This window comes from Corylus avellana, chromosome ca7 (genome assembly GCF_901000735.1).
Source record: "Corylus avellana chromosome ca7, CavTom2PMs-1.0".
In the NCBI taxonomy this organism is placed as follows: Eukaryota; Viridiplantae; Streptophyta; class Magnoliopsida; order Fagales; family Betulaceae; genus Corylus; species Corylus avellana.
The window spans coordinates 4808674-4821170 of NC_081547.1; the positions used below are offsets into that span (position 1 = coordinate 4808674).

The window sequence follows — 12497 nt, forward strand, 5'->3', positions numbered from 1 at the left end:
TGCAGTTTATCATTTAAAATTGTGTGTTTTCACAAAAACACCTCCTTATCTACGATTTGAAGACGCTGATTTTCTACGTTTTCAAATTGATTTTTTCCTCTTTTTTTTTTTTTTTTTTTTTTAAAAAAAAGGTAATCCTAAACAATCAATTTTTTGTGGTTGAAAACCCAAAATCACATTTTTTTTTTTCTATAAAATCGCAATGTCAAACATGTCATTTATATGCTCTTATCTTGCAATTTATGTCTTTATTTTTTTCTTTGAAATGTTACGATTATCATAATCTATAAAATGATAAAGAGAATCACTTGGAGATAATCTCTTAAAACAAAGATAATTAACACAACACTTATAATTTTACGACTTGAGATGAACTCCTACTAAAAAAAAGTAATTACAGCAATACTAACTCTAAAATAGGTACGTAACTACTACATGCTATATCCTTTATAATTTATCATCATAATGTCATGCTTATCATAATAAAATGGTAAAGAATTGTTCCTTTTGAAGACATCTTTTATTTTATATTAGAAATGACATGATCTTTTTTAAAATAATAATAATAAGAAGAAGAATATTTCTTGATTTGATGATAATAAATAAGGATAATATAACAAAATGGAAGAAATTATATGGGGTACATAGAGTTGACTTGATGCATGTAGCTTGTGTTTGTTTGGATGTGCATGTGTTTAGAGTGTATCTTCGTGTGCCAGCGTCTGCTATAAGAGTGGCACCCTCTGGCTACCACAAGAAATTAACATGCTACATTTCCCATTCTAAATTTCACATTTCTAACCTATGATTTTAAAAATAAAACATTTAAATCTAATAAGTGTCCAATAATTTGTTAAGTGACATTTAAATCTAGCTATTAAGTTATATTAGAGTAGTACTTCTCAATCATGAAAGAATAATAGTGGCCGGGGAGAGGATGTGCATATACACCGTTATCTTCATTTATAGCTAAGACTACGGTCATTGTGGTAAGTACGCTTGATATGCCAAGGGTCGAAGGAAAATGGACCAATATGGAAGGCAACATGTACTCATGAATTACTTTCCTTCCAGGTTACTTCAACAACTCCTTCCTTTACTAACTTGAGTTTAAATAGGCAAAACTGCAACGAGCAGATATAGTTCCTTTTATGGTCCCCTTACCATGTGTTCGACAAGCAAATAACTGTCAGTTGGCAACTCCCTCGAGGGGACGCATCGGGCACGATCTAATTAACTTGAGTGCAAATGGACTTATCCTGGGCTTGAGGGATAACGAACTTTGTTGAGCCTTGTGGGGCTCTAGTAAATGGCATCACTGGATTGAAAATTATAATCCATAAAAGAAAATAGAAAATGTAATATATATATATATAATGTCCGGATGCACAGCCACTTAATAATATGCTACATGACGCATACATTGAGTCATCCAAATTATATATATATATATATATGGCTGTGCATCCGGACATTATAATTAACAAGAGTAATTAATATTGTTTTTCTTCACACTCATTTATTATACACATATTTCATATCGGTTGACATGACATATTTTTAAGTTACTGATATGACTGTAATAAATACGTGGGAAGAAAAAGATCAATTAGGTCCAGATATATATCCCTTCCCCACGTTTTATTATGAGATTAATTCATAGTATGATCTTTAAATTAAATGTCTAGCTAGTTGTGTTCATTCAACGCTTTACCTAGTATGTACAGGGTATTATCTTAAGCTCAAATACCAAAGTGCATGATTAAATTATGGAGCTTGTTGATGATTATTTTAGTCTTTTATGCAATTTCGTATTTGACCTATGTATATTGCTCGGGATTGGCTTGGATTCAGTTCAAAAGGCATTTATAAAAAATAACAAATTAATATCTTATTGATATGATGAATTAGGCCAAATCTAGCTAGTCGTAATTATGAAAGAAAAAAAAAAATGAGGAAAATACAAATCCTGTAATTAAACAAAGCCTTTTATATACTAGAAAATAGGTATTAAATCTAACACTTACAAATAAAATGGATAGAAAGACTACCATTGGATATATATAATTTATGAATCTTGTGTCATCCAATAAAAAAGTAGATAATCAAGTTAGATGACAACATGCACAAGATCCTCATGAAGAATGATGCTCCGAATAAGAAAGTACTCTAAGAATGACAATACAGTAAAGAATGAGGCAATTTTGACATATGTTAATTAAACACTTGCATGAACCTTGCACTTGGCCTAGTTGACTCTTGAACAATGTCAACTTGATTTCCTATGTGATAAGTGTCATGTAACATAATATCATTAATCTTATACTCTCAAACACTAGTAATTAAGGGACGTTTCTTGCTTCTTTTCCTACTATTTCGGATAGGTCACAAGTGTGAATGGTTAATATAATATAATTGATTTCAAATTCAAAGGTTTTAATTTTTTGGTTGAGTGCTACCCAACATGTTATATTTTACTCTCACTAAAAACTCTCCAATATATTAATCTTCTTAACAAATAATATTAGAGTGAATGATGATGTGTGGTATGTAGTGATCATTACCCCAATTGGAGAGGATACGATACACATGAATATAATGGACATGAACAATAGGTCATTTTCGTGATTGTAGTTGAGACGCAGGTACATGGTGTAGATATAGCGCTCACATAGCCAACACAAATGATCTTAAAGACAACCCATGAGATTGATAAAGCTTTCATTTGAGGAGTTTAATTAGCTAATGTGGTGATAAATTCATGTGAGGGAGAGATTATTGAGTATATACGTGTGAATATAAAAAAAGTAAAGTCCCATATTAAATATATATCATTAGTGTAAGTGGTTAATATAACATAATTTATCAAGCTCAACCCCTTATATGTAAGTTTTTGAGTTGAGTGATCCATGCATAATTGGCACAAACACATAGGCCATAATCGTGACCTCAATCACCTTTCTAAAGTCTAGCCCAAGCCTACATAAAATTTTATTGAGCCAAGTTTGAACAGTTAATACTCAGCTTAACTTGACTAATTACAATCCTAGTTGCTGGTCCAAATCCAATTGAAATCTTAGGAGACCAATCTTACTTGTTTTATTGGTTTAAGTTTTATTGAACAATTATGTGAACGATTACCGGTATTATATATATAAAAGGTAAAGATGGATAGCCAGTGCAACCATTTAGAAATTGTGTATTAGTTTGAGAGGAGATATATGTACTTTAATTTTTCTCTTATTTATTTGAATATTATTTAACCAAAACACACATGTAAAGTGAGTGATTTTGACCATGAACATTTTTAAAATCCATCGGGTAGAAAGAGATGAATTAATCCACTTTATTTTGTTGCAAATACAAAGAGAGGGGAGGTGGAAATCCACGTTTATTTATCTACAGTAGAAAGTGCATGCATGTTTACAATATGGCTTCAAAAGTCACGGAGCCATAAAAGAGAAAGGAAGTCTAACTTAAACCAAACAAACAATTTAGAGTTCCTGTTGGTGCTGATCCGAATGAGTCAATCACCAACTAAAACTAAAGGACTGAAAATGCAGATTTTCTGCCAAACCAGATCCACAAATGGCTGCAACCTCTTTAGACAGCTCCGTTGGACCACAAACCATAACTCCCACACTTGATCCTTTGCATTCCAACAACATTTCTGCAATAGAAGAGGGAAGAAAAATGATTAAATTCATCTATTTATTTCAATTAAATATTTCACGTGTCGGACATCATTTATTAAGAAAGTTAGAATATAAATTAAACGATAAAATTCAACTCTTCTTATCAGTTTTATCGGTTTATGCTTTTTTTTTTTTTTTTGGCTTACTCTTTAAGTTGGGCCTTTCACCATAGTAGACATTGGTGAGTTGGGCAAGAGACTGGTGGGGAAGGCTTTCCAATTCTCTTTGTGTTCCCATGTTCTGAATCTGCATGGCTTCCATGACTTTCTGTTTCTTGTTCCACAAAACTGACGCGCTTGCTGTGGTGGCTATACTAAAGCATACAACTAAAATATACAACACACTTTTCAAAGACCATGAAAATATCGCACCGGTATTCCGATCAATCGGATAAACATAGTAGCGGGTAATAACCCCCGTGGAGACAAGAAAAACGACAAACGAAGATGCTATTATCGCGCCGAGCCAGAGCCAGCTGCTTGGGCCTAGAATGGCGGATATGGGCGCGTCAGTTGGGCGCGGCTTGAGCCGCACCTCTCTGATCATGGCCTTGTTGTCGTGGGTTGTGGGCTCCTTTTCTCTTGTTACAAAAGCTTCGATCTGTAGCTGAAGTTTGGAAATGTCGTAGGGAGTGGCTGCGGAAGGAGGAAGGATAACGTCTAGCATGGTGAGGTCCGAGGAGTTCTTGAATGCGGCAACGAGGATCACACGTGGAGCTCTGTGATCCAGTTTTGTGCTAGTACTGAAGATGAGATCTCTGATTATAGAGATGAATGGGGTGATGCCACTGCCTCCGCTCACCATCACAAGGGTGTCATGCCTACAAAATTAATTATATAAAAAATTATTTGCGTATATTTTTGTGATGATAAATATATTTATACACAAGTTATACAGAGAAATAAAACAGTATATATAATTATATATGATATATATACCTTATGTGAATGATAAGTGATTTCAGCATGATCATATTCTAATACGAGTTTTTTAAGGTAATTCCGTATCTCAAAATATATTCTAACATCCCTCAAATTTAATAAGCTAGTTTGTACATTGAATTTGAAATACAAGGTCATAAAAACACTTTTGTGAACACATCAACCAACTAATCAGTAGAAACAGTTCCTTATAAGAATTAGAGATGATAGCACACAAAATAGTAGTCGAGTCGATTTTGATGTGTTTAGTGCATTCGTGAACAATAGTTTGAACCGTGCTATGATTATCACAAAATATGTTCTAACAATTATTATTGTTATTATAAAAGATAAAAATAAAAGTACTTCCAATTTTTTTAATTATGATGAGATAAAATTGAAAGAGAGAAAAGGAGAGAGTGATGAACATATTACAATGGTCTGAACACGTGAATCTAGACTAAATAAAAAAAGATAATAAATCCTATAAAAAAAAGAAAGTCTAATTTAGATAATATAAAATATTCAAACACTAATTAAGGTACAACTGCAAACCTTAGAAAATCAGTTGAGGCTGGTCCATAAGGGCCTTCAACAGAGACCTCGAGACGATCCATGGAAGAAGGCGAAGAAATCAATTCGTAAAGCTTGGTGGTCCACCTTCCCTCACCTTTAATGACGACACTCAGATTTTCTGGGTCCAAATCACTACTGGAAGTAACAGTAAAGGGATGCCATTGGAGCTTGGAAATGCTTGGCACGTTTACGAAGATAGTGCTGGTGGGATTATAATTCAAACCTACCAAAATAAATTTAGATAAATTAATTAAAAACAAATTATAAAAATCATCATTCTAATTCAAAGAACAACTTTTTCTCTTTCGTACCTTGACTCTTGGAGAAGTTGAGTTCAACCGTCTGGCATGATAGAAGGCGGGCAGAAGTTAAACGAACTTTTTGTCGGGATTGTAAGAACCTTAAAAAGCGGTCGATCAAGAAGATGTAGAAACCAGGAAGCGTGATGCAGGCGAAGGAGAAGCCGACGTGGAGGATAAAGAAAACGACAGCGAGAAAGTAAAGGTGATGGGCGTAGTAGAAGAGCTCAAACATTTTACGTCGTATACGAGGGATGCTCGTTGCCCTTATGGTCAACATAATGAGCAAAGTTATCTCTCCCGCCACATTTGACACATCAGCAAAATCCCACCTCAGCATCTGCATACGTAAAATTATTCAGGTGTTGAGCACTGATCCACGCACGCGGCGTGCAAAAAATTTTTATTTATTTATTTTTTTTAAAATTTTTTTTTTTTTTTTTGCACGCGGCGTGCATCTTTATCCTCAGGTGTTTAGTGTAAAAAATAGCATTTCTCTATTATTTAATGTGATATCAAGTCGAACGTCATGAATTTAAACTCTAACTTTACAGTTTACCTTGTTTATGTGTTTGGTTACGCCCCAAAAGATGATGTAACAAAGGCCGTGAGCCGTGAAGAGGATGACGACAATGTTCCCGAGCCAAATATGGTACTTGATGCTAACCTCAGACGTGAGGCCAAAGAGTGGCAGCACCGATGAACCGCGAGCCACAGGGTAGAAGAGAAATGATAGAGCTATGTTTCCAACAACGGCTATTGCAAGTGCTGATTCATCCAATTTATACTGCCAACTGCCAAAACCCACCATATATATTATAGTCCAATAATGACTATATATCAATTATCTCAAGTTTTTGTTAAAAGGGTATAGCCAATTTCGCTAATTTGTTAAAATGGTCTGTTTGGGTTTGTCATAAAACATTGTTAAGAGTGTAAAATCGTAGTTTTGGTCAAAGCCAAACGCACTCTAATTGAGTTGTTCTTACACTTTGAGGCCTTTGGCTGCTGCTGATTTAGGGGTGATTGTAGCAAAGTAGAGATGTATATAATTTGCCAAAGACCAAATTAGGAGCACAATGAAAGTGAAGAACAAGGCTAGCTCTATGTTGGAAACAATTCCTAGAGAGCCTTTCACGAGCAGCGGCCGTTTCCACCCGGATTGATTGATTTTCCAATTGCTAGCGCTGTCAATTAGGATCCAATAACATCAGAATTAAGTACTCAGCCATATGATAAAAAAATAGAACAAAGAAAAAAAGAAAGAAAAAAAAAAGAATTGAAAACAAAAAAGTGGGTACCTTTCTTTTTTGTTACCATTCAATTTCTTTCCCAAATGGAGGTAGACACAGCCCAAGGAAGCAACAAATAGGACGGGAAAAGTGAATATCAACATCGTTGCACCTGTAAAAATAAATAATACATTAGTTTAATTATATAAATTACATTTAAAATTAACCGAGCATGAAAAAAGAAAAAGAAAAACTTTTAACTTGGAGGATACAATAAATAATTATGAACCTTGTGTTCCAAAATAAGTAGAATTAACCGTCACTTTGATGTTAGGCCACCATTTATTCCTATATGCACCGGTGGGCATCATGATCCAGATGAAAATGATCCCCAAAATCACTAGCATCAGCAGTAGCTTAATGGCAGCCCTAATCTTTTCCATTTCTCTCCCCCTTCTCTCTGTGTATTCGTCTGCTTCACAGGGATCGATCGAGCTCAATATTATTAGTCGGCGGGAGACTCTTGGACATGGAAAATGTGCGTGGCATTACCTTATTTATAGGGAGGATCCTCCCTATAAATAAATAATTATATATATGGTAAAATTAACTTGGGAAGTTATCCGATGGGCGTCATTGATTGGGGAATTAACAACCTTAAATTAATCACAAGTTGTTGGCGTGTAACCCTGCTACATGACATTTTTTCAGAAGACACCTACAATATCACTGCAGGTCTCTTCTACATCTACTTGTACTTAATTTTTGTTGTCTTAGATTGGCGTGAAAATGGCGGCCATTAGATGGGTTGAATACTTGAATTTGAGCATGGTTATGGTTGGCTGAAATATATATATATATATACACACACAATCCTTTCACTATCGTGTCATTCTTCTGTGGAACCATGGCTCTATATATTTCAATTATATATTTGTATTTGGAGATATCAGCCACAGCAGTAACGATATATAATGAAAGTTGTTGTTCCTGTGGGTTTGGAGGGTGACAACCTTTGTATTTCCCCTTATAGAGGCCCCTCTCCAATGGCCTGCTCAAAATATTTCCTATTTTAGGCTTAATGTGTTCAATTTAGCCACTCTCTCTACTTTAGTTTTCGTGAGGAAATCCTCTTCCTTCACTTCACATGACTCTCTCTCGTTGGTAATTTTATGTTCTAAGCATAATATTGTTCAAATTGATATTTTCAGGAATAAAATAAGACGAAACTTCTAATTTGTTGAAGTTTCACAGTAAATAACTATCATAATTAATTTCACAAACGTTCAATAGAACTAATAGAGATTATAATTATGCATTAAGACATTATGAACCCTAATGTAAATTTGCTCCTAGTTTTAAAAGTTTTGTATTTCCATTTTTTTTTTAAAAAGAAAATAGCAATATATATTTTTTTTCAATCTCCATCCGTTGAATTTCTAATGTGCTAGTCAAATAATTAATTGTTTGACTAGCAAGAGAGCAAAAAAATGGCTTGAGTGAAGATGTTGACACAAGATTTGTTTTACTTAGTAGGGGCCATCAAACAGAATTAGTTGAATATTTTTTTAAAATAACGGTGGCTTCAAGGGTTGATTATAACTGCCACATTAGAATTATGAAATAATTATGAGATAAAAATGTGATTTCTAAGGTTACTCTTTTAATTATTAATCTTTTGGTACTTTGGAAAGTCATAGTATTAAGTAAATTTATATTTTATTATTTCATGTCCATATATATATATATATATATATATATATATATATATGTGTGTGTGTGTGTGTGTGTGTTTTTCACATGAGTAATGCTACTATTTATACTCGTTTATCGTATTAATTTACACCGAGTGATGTGACATATTTTTAGTGGCATTTTAAAACATGGCATATCTGTATAAAATAGATGCGAAGAGTATAATGATTTTTTTTTGAGTGAATATTCTTTTCACATTATATAATACTTTAAACAAGTGCTGTGCATATTAGATAAGTCAGATACTCCAACATATTATATGGATTCAATCCTTAATAATTGAATCTATTGCCTTCGCCTTCTGCCTAAAATTAAGTAGCTGGATTCACGCCTCTTTTTCTTGCTTTTCTTTTCTTTTTCCATTTTATTTTTTTATTTTTATTTTTTTAAAATTGTTTACAAAAATAGATCCAATTATTAAGGACTACATTATGGCCATATTTATTTTTCGGAAAATGCAAAGTGTTCTCCTAGTGTCCTCCCAACTGTGATATAGCTTTTAAAATTACCGTTGAATTTGAGATTATCATTATTGACTTTTAATCTATTGGTGATTTTAAAAGCCACATCACAGTTAGGAGAATATCAGAATAACACTAAAAAAACACCTAGCATTTCCCTTATTTTTCTCTTCACAATATCTACCCATTTTGGTACGTTCAATAATGCGTGTTGAGGGTTTTTTTTTGTTTTTGATTTAAAAAAGATTTTTTTTTTTTTTTTTGTTCTTTTGTTTTTTTGTTTTTTTTTGTTTTTCCTGAAGATAGAAAACAAAATTTTAGCAAACATAGATGTTTTCTGTCTTTTATTTTCTGTTCTGATTCTTTCTGAAGTTAAAGACGTTAACAAACAACTCAAAATGCAAAACACTCCTCAAAACATAAAAGTTGTTTTTACATTACATTTTTTAAACCAAAAACAAAAACACCCAGAAATTATATTAACAAACATACCCAATTTCATATTTTTCTTTTTGTGATACTAATGCAATTTTTTTTTTTTTTTTTTTTTTTTATCTGATGGAAAAAGAAATCAAATATCATAATAACTTTAATGAAACAAAAAATTTTAATAATCAAATACCCCCTTTCTCCTTCTCTTACATGCTATCTTTTAGAGTATAACTTTTACGTTCTAATTTTTCATTGTCAACATTTCCTCAACTTCTCAATCAGGTACTCTTCTTTGGAAAGAAGTGTTTTGTTGGGCGATTTGGCTTGGTAGTATCAGAGACTGAAGGGATAAAAGATCGTGCATATGACTTGAAAAGGGAAGAATGAGGATCTGCAAAAGCATATGTGTGGATATGGCTGCAGACCAGACGCAAATCAATAAGCCAAAGTTCAATATTCCACATGCCAAGAAAGTTCAAAGCCCAGGCAGCACCATAAAGATGAAGGAGAAAGCTAGAGTGATTAGTAAACACAATCAAGCAGCTTAGCTTAGATAACTTGGCCACAACATCTTGAAAATGGACAACTATTTGAAGTTAAAGAAATGCTTGGTGATACAAGCCTCTCTCAAAGCATTCATTCAACTAAGGATTGCCCTCTTCTCTGTCTTCATATCAACATGCTCAAGTAATTGGAAGCACCCTTGTAACAATTAAACAGAACAATTTGGCTAATGCATGCCACAAGCAGAATTAGAAAATCCAAGGAAGCTGGAGCATTCAGAATGGATAAGTATGGCATCATTACATCAATACAGGCATACTGAAGGTTTCAAGGCCTCTTAGGCAACAAGGCACGATGCAAGAGTAGATATTTTACAACTTGAATTCTCAAAGTTTGGTATGAAATTATCAAATTCAGAGCAAATTTAGAAAAACCATAATTCACACAAAAGAAAAAAACAGAGAACGCCAATAAACGTATGCTTAGACTATATACTACCAACACAAGTTACAAAATAACAATACAATACACACCAATTACATGAAGCTCTTTAGAGACTTCAAGTTCAAACTTGTCTTCTGTCGCAGAAAATATAACAGGAAACTATAATATCCCTAAAGCTACTAATTTTCTATAGCATGCGAATGTTTTATATGTTACATAAACCCCTTCAGATCCTTTCGAGGCAAGCTGAATTACCTTATGCCTGTGGGAAGCCCTGCTTGATATTAACATTGGAAACATCCATAGGTAATTTTGACCATGTGACAGAGTCTTTTAACCCAGTCATCCTCCTACGCAAGACCATAGATAGAATTACCAGCAAACAAACAGCAGCAACCAAAGGAACCAGAACACCCATATTTCCCCTGGGCCAACTCTTCATAATGAAATCTGCAGGCACCTTACCAACAAGACTACCCATCGAATTATTCAACTTCATAATCTCAACTGCATTCAGAATACCATCAATTGCATACGGATAGCTCTTACTCGAAGGCCCTACACTGACACTCAAAGCCCCTGAACCATCTCCATCAACCACAAAGTCCGCGTAGTATGGAGAAGCCAATACATAATTCGTAACATCTGACAAATCCAAATCTTCGATCGCCAAATGGCCATTAACATACACATTGAAATACAGCAAACCAAGCGAAATACTAGCAATATCACAAAAGTGCAACCGAACAAGATACTTAAACCCCCCCATCACAGGAAACACCCATGTAATATTGACATTAGGAATTGAAGCATTCCTACTACTAATCACTCGGGCTGAATTATACACATTATCAGGAGCAACCTCACGGCTCGCCCCTCCCATCTGATACCGAATACGACCGCTGAAATACAGCCTTTTCCACCCGGAACTCGATTTCAAAAATTCATCATCAGGAACCCAAGTCCTCCACAAAGTTCCATTAAAAGGGGTCACTTTAGGCCCTCCCACATTGACCCTATACACAACTTCAAGCGCTTGCTTAACAAACCCATCAGATTTCTTATTTTTTTCAGAATTCAGATATTGTACCGTATCTAAGATCAAATCTTTTGGAGCAGAAATCACTTCAAGTGCATTCACAAACGCAAATTTATACTTTCTAGAAGGCACAAACGTTATAACAAGCTTCTCAGTCTCAACCCAGATCAGGTACTCCTTAACCATAGGGGTTTCTACACACCCACCAATAAAATCGTTCAGAACCACAACCCCATTAACCAAAACATGAAATTGAGCATTCCCAAAATCGGATTTCGAAGAATTTAGCTTATGAAAATGGAGGCGTACCATGTGGGTCCCTTTGTCTCTGATCTCGAACTCGTACCTCGACGGCCCGGTGAACACCCTAGCTGTTTGGTAGATTCGGGGCGAAACATCCAAAGGGTCCTCGTTTCTGATCAAAACAGAGCGAGTTGAGGTGAGTGAATATGAGTCCGACCGGGACGAGTCGGAAACGAATCGGCGATTGTCCACGGTAGAGTCCCCAGTGGACCCGCAGTCGATGAGATAGTTATCTATGGGAGAGAAGTGAGTGTAAGAGAGAGCTGAGATGGTACAGAGAGAGAGCAGGAGGACAGCGAAAACGAAATTTCTGTACGGAAACTCCATTGGGGATTGAGCGAAAGGCAGAGCTGGCTAGTCTCAGAAGGCAAGCTGGCTTTCTCCTTGTAATGAAAGTGCGAGAGGAGAAAGATGTGGGGTTCACGCGTATTGTTCTGATTGGCTAAAACAGCCTGTAAGCATGCCATAGCGTTGATATTCTCCAACGCGCCTGTGAGAGTTGCGCTGTACGCGTAGTGGTCAGCGTCCCCGACCTCCAAAGTGGGGTTACTATAGACGACAATGAAAGGATGCCGTTTTGTGACGGGGTTGACGACCACGACTACGGTGACCGCATCTTTGGGGCAAGTTTTCTTAGGCACACCTACTAACGATATCTATATTATAAATAGAAGACTTTTCTCCTCAATATCTTCTATGTTAGAATATAGATTACACTCTATATTACACTTTATAAAATGTAAAGTATTACATAAATTTGTAGAGGAATTGTAGTACGTCATACCTTATTATGTACCTTGTTTTGGAGGTAAATACAAATTTTTAATAATATGAGAA

At 34.8% G+C, this 12497-nt stretch overlaps 2 protein-coding genes across 2 annotated transcripts; both read right to left on the reverse strand.

The window, feature by feature from the left end:
- Positions 1-3530: 3530 nt before the first annotated feature.
- On the reverse strand, positions 3531-7165 carry LOC132188806 (ferric reduction oxidase 2-like). Its single transcript, XM_059603357.1, has 8 exons — positions 7012-7165; positions 6792-6894; positions 6480-6671; positions 6050-6284; positions 5503-5830; positions 5171-5414; positions 3842-4515; positions 3531-3670 (listed from the first exon to the last, which is right to left on the reverse strand). The coding sequence occupies exons 1-8, from the start codon at positions 7163-7165 to the stop codon at positions 3531-3533; spliced, it is 2070 nt and encodes a 689-aa protein (XP_059459340.1).
- Positions 7166-10334: 3169 nt separating this feature from the next.
- Positions 10335-12055, reverse strand: LOC132187792 (probable receptor-like protein kinase At5g24010). The gene has a single exon (XM_059602230.1). It carries the CDS (start codon positions 11985-11987, stop codon positions 10575-10577), a length of 1413 nt encoding a protein of 470 aa, XP_059458213.1. The 5' UTR covers positions 11988-12055; the 3' UTR covers positions 10335-10574.
- Between the last annotated feature and the right edge of the window lie 442 nt (positions 12056-12497).

Excerpts from the sequence above, each read along its gene's own strand:
- LOC132188806 (XM_059603357.1), bottom strand. The coding sequence starts at position 7,165 with ATGGAAAAGATTAGGGCTGCCATTAAGCTACTGCTGATGCTAGTGATT. Across the intron at positions 6,672-6,791 it reads AATGGTAACAAAAAAGAAAG|CAATTGGAAAATCAATCAAT; the intron begins GTACCCACTTTT and ends TGACAGCGCTAG. Across the intron at positions 5,415-5,502 it reads CAACTTCTCCAAGAGTCAAG|GTTTGAATTATAATCCCACC; the intron begins GTACGAAAGAGA and ends TTATTTTGGTAG.
- LOC132187792 (XM_059602230.1), bottom strand. The coding sequence starts at position 11,987 with ATGGAGTTTCCGTACAGAAATTTCGTTTTCGCTGTCCTCCTGCTCTCT.